This window comes from Trichechus manatus, unplaced genomic scaffold (assembly GCF_000243295.1).
Source record: "Trichechus manatus latirostris isolate Lorelei unplaced genomic scaffold, TriManLat1.0 scaffold00121, whole genome shotgun sequence".
Taxonomy (NCBI): Eukaryota; Metazoa; Chordata; class Mammalia; order Sirenia; family Trichechidae; genus Trichechus; species Trichechus manatus.
Genome location: NW_004444057.1, coordinates 6,350,321 through 6,367,539, shown reverse-complemented (window position 1 = coordinate 6,367,539; position 17,219 = coordinate 6,350,321). Strand labels below are relative to the sequence as shown.

The 17,219-nt window shown below is 39.6% G+C and overlaps 1 protein-coding gene across 3 annotated transcripts in view; it reads right to left on the bottom strand.

Annotated features, from left to right (window-relative positions):
* MEGF10 (multiple EGF like domains 10) overlaps positions 1–17,219 on the bottom strand; it is a 194,556-nt gene that overhangs the window by 36,262 nt on the left and 141,075 nt on the right. For 2 of the 3 annotated variants that reach the window (XM_023738696.1, XM_023738695.1), the window contains 4 exons: positions 14,729–14,903; positions 8,657–8,777; positions 7,698–7,861; positions 4,459–5,496 (listed from right to left, as the gene is read on the bottom strand). In XM_023738696.1, the coding sequence (XP_023594464.1) occupies positions 5,344–5,496; positions 7,698–7,861; positions 8,657–8,777; positions 14,729–14,903 (613 nt within the window). In that variant the 3' untranslated portion in view covers positions 4,459–5,343. Of the gene's footprint in view, positions 1–4,458; positions 5,497–7,697; positions 7,862–8,656; positions 8,778–14,728; positions 14,904–17,219 lie in introns of those variants that run through there. The other variant, XM_004384295.2, reaches the window with a different exon arrangement.

Genomic DNA, 17,219 nt, shown 5'->3' with positions numbered 1-17,219 from the left:
TCTCTGTCTCCAAACTGGGAGTTCTAATCAGCTCCTCCCCACAGTGTCCTCAGTGGCCGAGCACTGCTGGAGCCTCTATGCCATCTTATTTATTTGGTTGGAGGAAGAGCCCAGGGCCCAGTGTTAGATTTCACTGATTTCTTCACAAAATCCTCACTGTTACCACACATACCGCTACCCTGTCCAGTGATACTTAACATTTCACCTAGAGCAACAGGGAGGAAAGGAAACAGAATTATTAGCTTCCCTGGGCTTATGTTAATTATTTGGCCCCAAACCTGGTGTCTAAGTGAAAAGCAAAGCTTTCTCGATATTGAGAAAGGTCCTTACAAAGAAGTATTTATTCAAAACAAGAGTAATGATGAAAAAGCATGTGTCAATCCAGTGTTGACAATGAAATGGTGTTTTTGTAAAACACAGAATCTGCTCTTGTTTTCTTTTAGAAAAATAAAGCATTTCTTGATCCTTTTGTAGGGTGCTTTTTAGAACATCAGTAACCTTTTCCCCTAGTATGTTTGTTCATACCAAGTGTGTTCTATGAGTGTGAGGGATGACCTCTTTAAAGAAATGTTTACAGCAGGTTTAGATACTTACCGATGCTTATAGACCAACAGCCCACACAGAAGACTCAGAGAAGTAAGTCAGTGGAGCAATCTGGCTGGCCTAGGAGCAACAAGGGCTTATAGGCCAGGAAGCAAAAGGATTGTGGGCAAGATGTGACTAGAGCAACATGAGACAGCAAAGCTTCATTCACTCTTGGAGAAGCAGGCCAGTCACAGACTGACAGCCGGATTACAAGATTATGTTGTGTGACAAAGTCACTGCATTCCCGCAGAAGCCCGAAAGGTCTAAGGCCATATGTGATCATTTGTCTTACCCCATGACCCAGACTGTGGAATGCAGCTAACACATTTTCTGGTTGGCTCCAGGACAAATCATATCTCCTGCTTTGTTCATGTATACTAGAGTATGTCTTTCACTGGTGTGTTCAGGATCACCTCACATTCTTTCTATATTTATAAGACAAATGTAGATTTGGTAGAGTAGAGCCCAAAAACAAAGGATCTGTCCTCTGAATCCACCAGGGGTAAAAATGCTATTTTGCCTCACTATGGCTATTTAGAAATGAATGTTGGACACTCCATTTGAGAATATCAAGAACCCTGGTGAAGTTACAAAATCTGGTTTAGTCTATGGTGTGATGCAATTTTAATATTTAGTAACAGAAAACCAAACAAAAACATGGGAAGGTGGAATTTCATATTGTGAAGTCAGAGTTGTCTTAGCTTTTCCAAGTCAAAGGAGAACTACAGGGTCAGGTGATCTTGTGTCTGTGGGTAGCTCCTAATAAAAGAAAATGAATTTCATTTATAGCAACTTTGGTCTGTTTTCCAAAGTGGCTCTCAGAAAGCAGAAAGCAAGCATGTGACAGTTTATCTCAGTTTACTTGATCAGAAACCAAAGAAACTCTCAAAAAAGTCCGAGGGACTAACAGACACTACTAAAGAGGTTGCTGGTGACATTCCATGTTTACATGTCATGGATTGAATTATGTCCCCCCAAAAATTTGTGTGTCAGTTTGGCTGGGCCATGATTCCTGGTATTGTGTGATTTTCTAATATGTTGTAAATCCTGCCTCTATGATGTTAATGAGGGAGGATGGGTGGCAGTGGTGTTAGGAGGCAGGACTCAATCTATAAGATTGGATTGTGTCCTGAGGCAATCTCTTGAGATATAAAAGAGAGAAGTGAGCAGAGAGAGAGGGGGACCTCATACCACCAAGAAAGCAGTGCCAGGAGCAGAGGGCGTCGTTTCGACCAGGGTCCCTGTACTGGGAAGCTCCTAGTCCAGGGGAACGCTGATGAGAAGAAGGCCGACAGAGAGAGAAAGCCTTCCGCTGGAGCTGATGCCCTGAATTTGGACTTTTAGCCTACTTTACTGTGAGGAAATAAATCTCTCTTTGTTAAAGCCATCCACTTGTGGTATTTCTGTTATAGCAGCACTAGATGACTAAGACAACTTAATAGAGTTTTGTTAAGATGGCAATACTTCCCAAATGATCTATAGATTCAGTGTAATCGCCATTAAAATTCCATCTTTCTTCTTTGCAGAAACAGACAAAATGACCCTAAAATTAAATGGAATTTCAAAGACCCATAATAGCCAAAACAATTTTGAAAAAGAACGAAGTTGGAGCACTCACACTTTCTGATTTCAAAACTTACTAAAAGCTATAGAAATCAAGACAGTGTGGAACTGGCATAAGGACAGACAGACAGATCAATGGAATACAATTGAGCATCCAGGAATAAACCACTGTCTATCTGTTTTCAATAAGAATGTCAAGAAAATTTAATAGGGAAATAATAGTCTTGTCGAGAAATGATGCTGGAACAACTGGATATACACATGCAAGAGAATGAAGTTGGGTTTCTATTTTATACAATATACAAATATTAACTCAAAATGGATCAAAGACCTAAATATAAGAGCTAAGACTATAAAACTCTTAGGAGAAAATGGGCATAAATCTTTGTGAACTTGGATTAGGCAATAGTTTCTTAGATATAATAGCAAAAGCACAAGCAACCAAAGAAAAAATAGATAAATTGGACTTCATCAAAATTAAAATGTTTTCTGCTGCAAAGGATACCATGAAGAAAGTGAAAAGACAATCTACAAAATGGAGAAAATATTTGTAAATCATATATATGATAAGGAACTTGTATCTAGAATATATAAAGAATTCTTACAACCCAAACACAAATAACCCAATTTAAAAATGGGCAAATGATCTAAATAGACATTTTTCCAAAGATGATATACAAATGGCCAAGAAGTCCATGAAGAGATCCTCCACATCATTAGATCTCAGGGAAATGCAAATCAAAGCCACAATGAGATACCACTTCATACCCACTAGGATAGCTATAATAATAAGTGTTGGTGAAGATGTGGAAAAATTGGAACCATCATACATTGCTGGTGGGAATGTAAAATTGTGCAGCTGCTTTGAAAAAGAATTTAGCAGCTCTTTAAAAGTTTAAACATAGAGTTAGTACATGATCCAGCAATTCCACTCCTAAGTATATACTCAGCATTTATGCATCCAAATAAAAACTTGTACACAAATGTTCATAGTAACAGTACTCATAATGATCAAAGAGTGGAAACAATCCAAACGTCCATCAACTGATGAATGAATAAATAAGATGTGGTATAGCTATACAATGGAATATTATCTGACAATCAAAAGGAATGAAGTACTTATACATGCTACAATATGGATAAACCTTGAAAACACTATGTTAAGTGAAGGAAGCTAGTCACGAAAGACCACATATTGTATGAATCCATACAATGTCCAGAACAGGCAAATCTGCAGGGATAGAAAGTAGATTAGTTGTTGCCTAGAGTGGGGGGAAGGTGACTTGGGGATCAATGAGGAGTGATTGCTAATGGGTACAAGATTTCTTTTTGGGGTAATGAAAATGTTCTAAAATTGATTGTTGTAATGGCTGCACAATTCTGTGACTATACTAAAAATCACTGATTTGTATACTATAAATAGGTAAATTGTATGGTATGCAATTATATCAATTATAGTATTATTAAAAAAAGAGGTTTCTAGTTACCAGCACTGATCACCATGGTCTTCTCATATAATTCCGAGAGGTCTTGGTCCATGCTGAAAGTAGAATTTCAGCATAACCCCCAGCACTTCCTAGAATAACTCTGTGTATGGCAGCAGGGTGTAGGGGTTATGAAAGCTGGCTCTACAGTGGGAGAGCATGGGTGCAAATCTGTCTCTGCCATTTATGAACTCTGAGACCTCAGCCAAGCCACTTAACTTCTCTTGGTCTCAACTTCCTCATTTGTGAAAATAATATCTCCTATCTCACAGAGTTGTTGTGAGGCTATAATAAGCACTCAATAACCATTACTTACGATTATTTCTCTAGAGTCTTCTTTGTATGTATTTTTTCTATAAGGTAAGATCATCCTCACTCTATGATTTCCTAAATGTGACCTCTCTGGTATGGAGTCATATGATTCTCTTCTGAAAGATCCATCTTCTAAAAATATGAACCATCACTAAAGAGGATACCTGGCTTATTACTACCAATTTCTATTTAAGAGCGCAAGTTGAAAACTGTTTTGTAAGATACCAAAGCACTGTCGATATGGACACAGATCTCTTACATATCTCCCTCTCTTCTATATAGATGTACATATATTTATATACGTACAGACATACACACACATATATGTTTAAAAATGACTTCAAATGGAAAGTTTTTGGGTTTTTTTTTAAGTTTTATTTTATTTAAATCCAAAGAACCAAACCTATTGCCATCAAGTCGATTCCGACTCATAGGGACCCTATAGGACAGAGTAGAGCTGCCCCATAGGCTTTCCAAGGAGCAGCTGGTGGATTTGAACTATTGACCTTTTGGTTAGCAGTCAAGCTCTTAATCACTGTACCAATCCAGTCCTTAGTTTATAGAGTTTCACTGTAGCAATCAATATTTTACTCTTGGTAGAAATGAATATTCATGACTGTATTCAGTTCATTCATCCCAATGTTCAATAATTTTCCTAATGCATTCCCTTTGATATTTTTTCTTAATAAGTGTTCAAAATTCTATTAGTTTTTATTTATTTATTTTTGTCTTTTTAGGATAAGCTTGACTTGATATACAAAAAAGAAGAGCAAGATCCCATTTTACTTGGACATTTAATGCCATCTTCCAAGTATATATACAATGAGCAAAAACTATAGTTCTTCCAGGATCACTGTTAGTTTGATGAACTTCCTGGCTGAAACCTTTATATGAATAAAAGGAAACTTCCACTCTGTGGTTAGAAAATTGGTACTAACAATTTTGTGAATATGTCATGACTTAAAAACATTACTGCAAAAAAACAAAGTTTAAAAGCTTTTCTTTCTAGCAAAAATATTTTAATATCTATGTTAATCATATGACTATTTTATGCCTCACTAGGTAAACCTAGTCATATTCCTATACTTTTTTCTCAGTCATTTTTCCTCAATGCTCAAAAAATACCACAGAGGTCTTGCTGAGATTTTCACAGCATTACGTTTTTCTGACCTTCCTGGTTGAAAACTGACAGTGGGAACTTACATGTGCCCTCAGGAGAACTGTCCCTGTGCAAATCCACAAAAAGCCATACCTGGCTTGCAGATTAACTATACTTAGAAATAATATTTCTTGGATAAAAATATGTCATAAGATTACTGGAGACATTACTATATTTTCATTTTTTCTAAGAAGTTGACCTGTGTGTGTTTCTCTGGAGTAGTAAGGAACAGCTTAGGCGTTAAGTTGGCTCATTTCCACTACATTTCCAGTAGTGTCCTTGGATCTCACCTGACCATCCAGGGAGGCAACGACAATGGCCCGTGGTGGGGTGGCAGCCATCGGCGTGGCTGCAGTCACAGCGCTCAGCACAGTTTAGCCCGTATGTGCCATCCTATATCGAAGACAGCATTGAAGACAGGAATGAGGGCACAGGAAACCCCATGATGGGAGACAAAAGGGGCCACAATCAGAGCCATTTCAGACACAGTTCCCTGTGCTTCCAAAGCACCTCCTAGGAACACGAGTTAGAATCAATCACCTCTTCGCATGTCTTCTTGCTCCCCAAACTGTAGGCTCCAGGAGGTCAGTGTTCTAAAATCACTCATACCTTGGCTTATGCCTAACATAGTGCTATGAATGGTGAAACAAATTGCTTTTTCTTGCATCTTCGTATGCCAGTTAATTAAAAGAACATTTCATTTTATTGTAAGCCCAAACTGATATATATGTTTTTCTTTTGCTCCTAAAGATTTTCCAAAACAGTTCAGGCTTTCCTAAACTATAAGTTCCCTAAACTTATACTCTAGCGGAAAGGGAGGGCCATGACCCTGATAAGAAATCTCTAAAACTAAAAAATATATATGTATATACAGCTCTAATTAAGTTGATTTCTGTAAGTTGCCTATGGGAAACATGGAACTACAAAGAAATAAAATATTTCACTAATTTTTTCCTATTTAATATCCTCTTTTCCATGGAAAAGTATAAAAAACGTAAGCTATTCTGACTTCTCAGAGGGAATGGGTATGTTTTGGCACGCTCTCCTCACTCTTCTCCTTCCAGGTCCTTCTGTTGTCACATGCACATCAGCTTGGGGGGTCCAGTGAAGACCAGACTCTTCATGGACATGATAATTTAATTTGTAGGAGAAGAATGGAAAGCTCTGAATTTATAACTCCCACTCTTTCAAGCCAAATCCTGAGGAATTGAGGGAGGGCACTACATACTTCCCAGTCTGCCCAAGGACTAGCAGAGACATTGTGTGTCTGTACACCTACCAAGAGGGAGGAATAGGAGAACCAGCATAAAACAGGGTGCTAAAAGGCACACTCATTTGTTAGATATTATTAAATTTTTTTAAAAAATTAAACCATTTTTGGACTCCAATGATATTTGATAGGATTTAGCTCTGCCATACTGATTTCACACTTTTGGAGTGGAACAATGTGAGCCTTTGCTGGTTTACTAACACATTTAATATGCAAGAAAGGACAAGATTATGCCAGTGGCTTTGCTTTGTCTACATTCGGATTGGGAGTGAAAAGTGATCTTCGAGTTCATCTCAAAGAACTGATCATTTGTTCACTGGTCAGAGGTGAGAGACAGCAAAGCTAACTTCACTCCTTTCTAGGGATTGGGAGGGCATGGAATAGCCCAGGGATTCACCACCCCCACCCCCTACATCTCCTTAAGTGAGTTGTACTTAATGAAGAGGAAGCTCAGGGAGAAAAGAGTCTCCATGGAAGGCCCCTGGCCTGGGGCCCAGATCACTGGGGTCATATTGTTATCTCCACATCAGAGTGCTCTCCTGGAGGCAAAGAACACACACTACTGACAGATCCTTAATGGCTCAGGAGAAAAGAACTGTGATAGGGAGAAAGAATAATGGGAAAGAGGGAAAGAAACAGGTCAAGTGTTATGGGAAGAAACAGAAACCAACTCATTGCTATAGAATGTACTTCCCATTTGTATCCTCTGTCAGCCTGTGGTAGATGCAATGTGGATTTTCTAATGACATATACACCCAAAATAGGCCAATGAGATCGAGTCAGAGTTGAAGGAGCCAAATCTTTGGAGATTCTTGTGACTCTAGAGATACTTACATTAGAATACAACTGTTTCCAAACCTCCTTTCACCATGTCACCAAGCATTTCTGTGACACAAGTCACCAACTCCCTTTCAATTCCCTGCCACTTTCCACCCCAAAGGGTGGGTGATTTCCATTATAATAGAAACAAAATATTTGGAGAGTTGACAGACATACACTGGGTGCTTGACAAATGCTCTTGACTGGCTGCCACCACGAGACGGGTGTGCTAAGGGCAGAGAAAATAAAGGGGGGTGTGGGAAGAGGGCATAGTTGAAGGAAAAGAAGAAAGCATTTCCCATAAAGCTTCCCTATCCAGTTTCCATGTCTATGCCTTTTCCAATTCTATATCCAATTTGAGGCCAAACACCTCAGTTCATCTAATAGTTACTGAGGTTTGGCTCACACTTATCCACTCTAAATTAGGAAAACTGTAAAATTCAGGCAACCCTCTGACATCAGCTCCCCGCAGGCATTCCTCGTTGGTGCATTGGTTTGGGCATACCTGGCAGAGAAGTTCACATTTCTCCCCACGCCATCCAGGTGCACACGTGCAGGTCCCATCCAGAGTGTTGCAGGCTCCCCTGTTGAGGCACTGGCATGTTAAGTTACAGCCAAAGCCCCATGTGCCACTGGGACAGCGGATGGAGCAGTCCACCCCGTGCCAGCCTGTCACGACAAGATGCCAGAGCATGTGAGGAAACAAAGGCAGCAGGGGGTTTTACAGAGCCTGTCCAAGCTATATTTCCCTGCAGAAACTTCTTGGGGATGCACAACATGCCCCCCAACTCAGCAGCAGTGAGCATTGGCTCTGTCATTTAAGGCTCCCACCAGAAATGAACAAAAGTCACCCCTGAGCACCTGAACAACTGTGTGTGCTGTGTAATCTGCCAAGGATGCCAACACCAACAAGCTACTGAGGAAGAGATATGAAGTTGGAGGTACTGTTAATGTGCAGTGATGTGCACTGTGGAATGCTGAGTTTTGTTCATACTGGGAAAGTAAAATATTTATATGGCAAGGAGAAGGAAGGTTTTGTTTGAAGGAACATCCCCATCTTTAAAGCAGGACCCCGTTAACCATGCACAATGGGTATCTATGATCCTGGCTGCCACAGCAACTACAGATAAACACGTTTTGGCCCTCACGTAAAATCAGTGTGTGGCTATGTTCCTTCTGATGACTCCAGACCAGCACATTTAGGGGCATGGACACATGTCTGCTTCCTAACTCTTCCCAAAAGCTCAGAGACTCACAGAATTTTGGTGCTAGCAGCAATTTCAGGGACCATCTAATCCAAGCCTCTTCCCTTGGCCCAAGAATAGAGCTGACACTGGTTGAGGGGCTTGCTGAGGTCATGCACCAAATACAGCTGGAGTAGACCCCTAGTGAAGGTTTCTTTCCTGTGACTTTAGGAGATAACAGGACCAGGATCAAATACAAGACTCATTCACCTACCCTTACCTGCCTTGCAAGTGCAAGAACCATCCACAGGGGAACAGACAGCATCATTTTTACAGCCACAGCGGGAGGAGCAATTTATCCCATAGGTTCCCAGAGGGCATGGAGTAGAGCAGTCAGTTCCCTAAATGGTGCAAACAGAAAAATGCATGCAACTTACTGACTGAAGTAAGATCACACAAATACACAAAAATATATCTTGGAGATGCTAATTAGACTTCCTCTTAATTTTAACATATCATACTCAAAAGAGTTCTATAACGTCACCACTCTACAAATCTTAGACATTCAAGTGCAATGATAGCTGGACTATGTTTTGTTGTTGTTAGTTGCCATCAAGTTGACCCCCGACTCCTGGTGATCTTATGCACAATGGAACAAAATGATGCCTGGTCCTACACCACCCCATGATCATTTGGGGATCAGACTGCTGTGATCCATAGGGTTTTCATTGGCTGATTTTCATAAGTAGATCACCAGGCCTTTTTCCCTAGTCCGTCTTAGTCTGTAAGCTCTACTGAAACCTGTTCAGCATCATAGCAACACACAAGCCTCCACTGACAAATGGATGGTGGCAATGCATGAGGCGCATCGGTCGGGAATCTAACCTGGGTCTCCTGCATGGAAGGCAAGAATTCTTCCACTGAATCACCAATGCCTCCTGGCCTTGTTTAGGATATGGTGTTAAACTGGACCCCTCCCCAAAACCTGCTGCTTTTATTAGTTCTGCCTTGGTAGCAAATAAAAACCCCTTGTTCTTGCTCAAACAAGTAGATATATAACAATAAATTGTAGCTATAAAATAACTGTTAATAAATAAACATAAACTATGCATTAAATCACTATGCTTCCTAGGCTTCCTTGTATAATATGTAATATTGTTAGTGGGTAAAGCAAAACAACAGAACCCATGCTCCACCAGCACCGTGATTCAATTTTTATCTGACAGTGACTGTTAAACATAGATGTGGGTGCCAAAAGGTGACTGGAGTCATCTGTGAAAATAGAAGCAACTTCCTTAAGTCAAGGCTAATTCAAGTGGGGCTTAACCAAAGGGTAGTGACAGAGGTTAGAAAACCCCATAAAGATCCTCTCAGCTCTGCAGCATTATGATCCACCAGTTACATCATGTGCTCTGAAATAATCATCAGCATTCTTCATAGTTTAATGTTCTCATTTTTAAAATGGGAGGAAATGATTCAAGAATAACCCATTTTCCTTTAAAACAAGGATTCCTATTCTGAGGTTAAGAAATCCTAGGCGCAACATAATTAAGGGCATATATACAAAACTCACAGCCAACATTTTTCTCAGTGGAGCGAGACTGAAAGCATTCCCCTTGAGGATGGGAACCAGACAAGGATGCCATTTATCACCATTCTTATTCAATATTGTACTGGAAGTCCTAGCTGGAGCAGTAAGACAAGAAAGAGAAATAAAGGGCATCCAAATCGGTAAGGAAGAAGTAAAACTATCCCTATTCATAGGCAATATGATCCTATACGTAGAGATTCCTAGAGATTCCACAAGAAAGCTACTGGAACTAATAGAAGGATTCAGCAAAGTGGCAGGGTACAAGATCAAAGTACAAAAATCAGTTGGATTCCTCTACACTAACAAAGAGAACTCCAAAAAGGAAATCAGGAAAACAATACCATTTACAATAGCACCCACAAAAAGACATACTTAGGGATAAATCTAACTAGGGATGTAAAAGACTTATACAAAGAAAACTACAATACACTACTGCAAGAAACTAAAAGATGCCTTCATAAATGGAAAAACATACCATGCTCATGGCTAGGAAGACTCCACATTGCGAAAATGTCAGTACTACCCAAAGTGATCTACAGATACAATGCAATCCTGATCCAAATTCCAACAATATTATTTAATGAGATGAAAAAACAAATCACCAACTGTATATGGAAAGGAAAAAAACCAGATAAGTAAAGCATTATTGAAAAAGAAGAACAAAGTAGGAGGCCTCACACTTCCTGACTTCAGAACCTGCTATGTAGCCGTGGTAGTCAAAACAGCCCCATACTGGTGCAACAATAGACACAAAATTGAGACCAATGGAACAGAGTTGAGAACACAGAAGTAAATCCACCCATCTATGGACACCTGATCTTTGACAAAGGGTTGAAGTCCATTAAATGGGGAAGAGAGAGTCTCCTCAACAAATGGTGCTGGCAAAACTGGATATCCATTTGCAGAAAAATGAAACAGGATCCATACCTCACACCATACACAAATAACAAATGCAAAATGAATCAAACACCCAAATACAAAACCTAAAACTATAAAGATCATGAAAGAAAACATAGGGACAGAGGTAGGGGCCCTAATCTATGACATAAGTAGAATATCAAGTGTAACTAAAAGTGCACAAATTCCAGAAGATAAACTAGATAACTGAGATCTCCTAAAAATTAAACACTTATGCTCATAAAAGACTTTACCAAGAGAATAAAAAGAGAATCTACAGAATGGGAAAAAACTTTGGCAATGACATATTTGATAAAGGTTTAATCTCTAAAATATATAGAAAACTTCAACAACTCAACAACAAAAAGACAAACAACTCAATCATAAGATGGGCAAAGGACATGAATAGATACTTCACCAAAGAGGACATTCAGGCGGCCAACAAATACATGAAAAGATGCTCATGATCATTAGCCATTTGAGAGATCCGAATCAAAACTCTGGTGAGATACCATTTCACCCCTGCAAGAATGGCACTGATCAAAAAAACAATAAATGCTGGCGAGGCTGTGGGGAGACTGGAACTCTCATACACTGCTGGTGGGCATGTAATATGGTATAACCACTATGGAAGATGATATGGCACTTCCTTAAAAAGCTAGAAATACAAATACCATATGATTCAGTAATCCCACTCATAGGTATATATCCTACAGAAATAAGAGCCGTCACAACAATAGACATATTCACACCCATGTTCATTACAGAATTATTCACAGTAGCAAAAAGATGGAACAACCTAAGTGCCCATCAGCAGATGAATAGACAAACAAACTATGGTACATTCACACAATGGAATGCTATGCAATGATGAACAGTGATGAATCCATGCAACATCTTACAACATGGATGAATCTGGAGGACAGTACACTGAGTGAAATAAGTCAATCACAAAAGGACAAATATTGTATGAGATCACTATTACAAAAACTCATGAAAACATTTACACAGAAAGAAACTATCTTTGATGGTTACCAGGGAAAATCACTAACTAGATAGTAGATGTGTTAACTTTGGTGAAGGGAAAGGCAATAAACAATATAGGGGAAGTCAGCACAACTTGACAAAGGCAAAGAAAGCCACTGAGAGGAACGCAAAAAAAAATAAGGCAATCACAATAAATACTATAACATATATAACCCTACAACAACAGTAAAAACAAACAATAATTTAGAAGCAAATATATAGGTAGGTATGTTTGCTGAATAGAGACAGGAAGGAGTATAGGAGTACATATACAGATTGGGATGTGGATATTATTACATACATACTTGTATGTGCAGCATGTATATTCATATATATAATAGAGCACACAGAGGGCACAGTCATAGAAGCTTCCTAGACACTACCAAACACCTCGAGGGACCAGGTTGCTGGGGTGGAGGGTAGGGACCATGGTCTCAGAGAACATCTAGATTAACTGGCATGATATAGTTCATAAAGAAAATGTTCTACATTCTACTTTGGTGAGTAGTGTCTGGGGTCTTAAAAGCTTGGGAGCGGCCATCTAATATGCAACTATTGGTCTCATCCCATCTGGAGCTTGGAGAAAGAAGAAAACCAAAAACCCAAGGAAGAAGTTAATCCAAAGGACTAATGGACCACATGAACAACAGCCTCCACTAGCCTGAGACTGGAAGAACTAGATTGTGCCTGGCTACCACCACTGACCATTCTGACTGGTATTATAATAGAGGGTTCCAGACAGAGCAGGAAAAAAACATAGAATAAAATTCAAATTCACAAAAAAGACCAGACTTGCTGGCCTGACAGAGATTGGATGAACCCTCAAGACTATGGCCCCTAGACACCCTTCTAACCCAGAACTGAAGCCACTTCTGAAGTTAACTGTTTAGCCAAATATTAGACTGGTCTTTGCAAAATCTGGAGAATGAATAAGGAAGACCGAAGAAGAATTGATGCCTTTGAATTACGGTGTTGGTGAAGAATACTGAATATACCATGGACTGCCAGAAAAACAAACACATCTGTCTTGGAAGAAGTACAGCAAGAATGCTTCTTAGAAGTGAGGATGATGAGACTTTGCCTCATGTACTTTGGACATGTTATTAGGAGGGACTAGTCCCTGGAGAAAGACATCATGCCTGGTAAAGTAGAGGGTCAGCGAAAAAGAGGAAGACCCTAAACGAGATGGATTAACACAGTGGCTGCAACGATAGCCTCAAACATAGCAACGATTGTGAGGATGGCGCGGGACCAGGCAGTGTTTCATTCTGTTGTACATAGTGTCACTGAGTTGGAACTGACTCACAACAACAAGATAAAACAAACAATACACCCTGTGAGGAACATTCTCCTTAGAACAATCAAGTATAAGAGACCAAATGGGCAACACCTGCCCAAAAGCAAAGATGAGGCTGCAGGAAGGGGCAGGAAAACCAGACAAATGGAAACAGGGAACCTGGGGTGGAAAGGGGAGAGTGCTGACACATTGTGGGGATGGCAACCAATGTCATGAAACAATTTGTGTATAAATTATTGAATGGGAAACTAATTTACTCTGTAAACTTTCACCTAAAGCACAATAAAATATATATGTTAAAAGAGAAATCCTAGTAACTGTAGGCTAAGGCTGTAAGCAAAATTCTACCTTTTAGCATATATGCATTTTTGTAGAGTTCAGATTTTCAAAGAGATCTAAAAACTTACATACAACTAACCATAAAATGTAAATATATAATAAATACTAACTTGGATTAAAAAAAACAAACAAACCCATTGCCTTTGAGTCAATTCCGACTCATAGCGACCTTATAGGACAGAGTAAAACTACCCCATAGGGTTTCCAAGGAGTGGCTGGTGGATTGGAACTGCCGACCTTTTGGTTAGCAGCTGTAGCTCTTAACCACTGTGTCACCAGGTCTTCAAATTACACAGAATTAAAACAAAAAATGTCAACAATAATATGTATCATACCTGGAAAAGTAATTTTCTTGTTGTTTATAAAACACAGTAAAACCATTATTTACAGAAAAATTGATACATCATACTTCACATATATTTATATTAATTTTTAATGCCATATACTTGTTTTTATCGGCTTTCCCAGTCATCATTCTAAGGTAATTACTTGTATCTTTATTAGTAATTTTCTCTTTATTCTCTTTCAATGATTTTATCATATCCATTTACCTCAGAAAAAGCCATGCAATCCCAATCCTAGGTATATAACCCAAAGAAGTGAAAGCAGGAATGCAAACAGAAACCTGTACACCAATGTTCACTACAGCACTTTTCACAATAGCCAAAAGGTGGAAACAACCTAAATGTTCATCAACAGACAAATGGATAAACCAAAGGTGGTATATACATACAATGTAATATTATTCAGCCATAAAAAGAAATGAAGTCCTGATGAAGCATGGATGAACCTTCAAAACAGGATGCTGGGCCAAATAAGTCCCTCACAAAAGGACAAATACTGTATGATCTCACGTATATGAAACAAGCAGCTATATAGAAAGCAAAGCTTATTAGTGGTTACCAAGGGTGAGAGAACCGGAGGGGAGAGTTTTTGCTTGGGGGGCACTGAGTGTAAGTTAATGGTGATGGAATAATTAGGGAAAAGATGGGAATAGGGGTTGTGCAACATGAAGAGTGTAATCAGTGTCATTGAAATGTACATGCAGAAACTGTTGAACTGGCGAATGTTTTGTAGTGTATATTTTCACCACAATTAAAAAATAGCTCCCCCCCCCCAAAAAAAAGGTCATGCAACTTGCAGTATTGATATTTTCCACATTGTACCCCTTTTCTCCTTCCTCTAAAGCTCAAGTCACTCACTTTGAATCCAGGGGCACAGGTGCACTTTCCAGTCACACTGTCACAGTCAGCCCCATTTTGGCAGCTGCAGATCTGTTGGCAAGATTCCCCGTAGAATCCAGGAGAGCATGTCTCATTACAGTAGAGCCCAGACCAGCCTGGCTTACAGGCGCACTCTCCAGACATGGGGTGACAGCTGAGAGACACGGATGAAAGGAACAAGTCACTCTGGGGTAAACATGACACCCAAGTCCCGTTCAAATGCTGCTTTAGCCATGATCACTAAATGTGTGGGTAAGTCCATGAACAGTAATTTAAACTTCATTCCCAGGCTTGGAGTGATTTCATTAATTAACCGCAACCTGATGGATACTGCTGAAACATTGCATGAAATCAGCATCATGCTCTAACAGGATGACTATTCCAAACACATCCTTCTGTCTGAAATCCATTTTAATTGTCTTAAATTGAAAGCATTCATTTAATAAGGCATCAACTCTATGAGAAGATCTAAAGAACTGCACCCAATGAACAATACCAAATCAGTTAATCAGGGTGATGTCCAAGGAACTACAAAAGCAGGCCTAGGCTCCCGTACTTGGTGGTGGAGCAGCTGTTTCTACCTGAAACAGCAGTTGCATTGACAGCCAGGCAGCCAGCTGTTGCTCCATAGCAAATGGACATATCAGCTGCACTAAGATGCACACATTAGTGAAGTTAACACAATAGGGCCCTCTGTGGCACTCTGTCTCAAAACACATGTGCTTCTCGCCAAAGGAAAATCTTAACAATTAAACTAGCTCTGCTGACAATTGGAAGGCTGTTTAAAGATGGTCTTCCTCCCCTGATGGAGACAAAACCCTCCCCTTAACTAGGCCCACAACAAAATCCACTGTCAGCATCTAGACATGACAAGGCTGTTGATAGATTTTTCACTTTCGAGAAAAATGAGGACCTGGGAGGGTTGAAGACTGAGGATGTCACTCCAGTCTCCTACTACCTGGGTGACCTCATTGTGACCATAAATCTCCCTGAGCCTGATGCCCTTGTCTGTCAAGTAAGGAGCTCAGCCACACTCAGTACTCTTCATTTCCTTTTTTTTTTTTTAAAGAAAAAGCCTATGGGATGGATGGCTTGTTCCTCATTTTTAGAAATGTATTTAAATATATGTTTAGGCCCCTGCTGCAACTAACTGCCCACAAGCAGATACCGCAACATCCATCACAAGCATACTCAAAAAACCTGGCATGAAGAAAAAGCAAAGTAAAACTGTGCATTTGAGATGGCTTCTTGGGTATAGAATATCTGGAATTCGGAAGACAAGGGTCTGAGTCTCAGATCTTCCACTTATCTGCTACATAACCTTGGGAAAATCACTTATCCTTGGACAAACACCTGTCACTTCCTTGGTATCTCCAACTTAGCATGTCCAAAACTAAACCCTTGTTTTCCCCTTTCTTCCCTCCTCACTCAGCGTTTCTGTTTCAATCGATCCCATTTCTGTAAATGGCACCAGCAGTCACTCAGTTGTAGGTTTCACTTGCCAGAAACCTAGGAGTTATTCTTGGTAGCTCCTCCCTTTTCTCCCATATCTAATTCATCATCACTAAGACCTATCCATTCCATATCTTAAATCCATTCACATCTCTTCATCTTCACTGTCACCATCCTAGTCTAAGCTGATTCCATCTATTTTCTGATCTTCTAAGAGTCTCCTAATTTTTCTCCCTGCCTCCATTCATACCACACCGCCTGAAAATTAGATTGTATCATATCAGTCTTTGTCTTAAAACTCATCAAATTTCACAAAAAACACAATAAAATATTATTGAAAACAAAACTCATCAAAGACTCTCCACTATGCTTAGAAAAAAATACACATTGTTTAATATAGCTAGAGGGTCTATATAATTTATTTTCTAAACCAGAACGTCTTTAATAGTAAAAGGGGAGCTACCAGTAATTACACCATGACAACAGGCCGAAACCAAACTGTTCCAGGAAAACTGGGGTATATGATCACCTTCAATATAGCCATAGGCCCTCATCACCTGGCCACTGGCTACTTCTTGAACCTCTTTTCTCATCACCACTCTCTTTATTACTATGTTCATCTCCACTGGACTTCTTTTAGTTTGTAAAACCGTCAACTTAAGGGCCTTCACATATGCTACTCCATATGCCTCAAATGCTATTCCCCAACTCTTTGTCTAGCTCTCTCCTTCTTATATTCCAGTCTCAGCTTAAATGTTTCTTCCTTATGGAGGCCTTCCCTGACCACCCAAATTTATATTAGCTCTCTCTTGTTATTCTCTTTCAAAGCATCTTGTTCTTTTTCTGATCTCACTTACCACAGTCTATAATGCTATACTGATTTATTTTTACTGTCATTCCATGCCTTCCTTCCCCTCTAAACTGTGAGCTCTATGAGGGTAAGAATTAGGTCTGGTTTATTACCTGTCCCTGACACACGGTAGACCCATTTAAAAAAAAAAACAAAACCCGTTGCCAT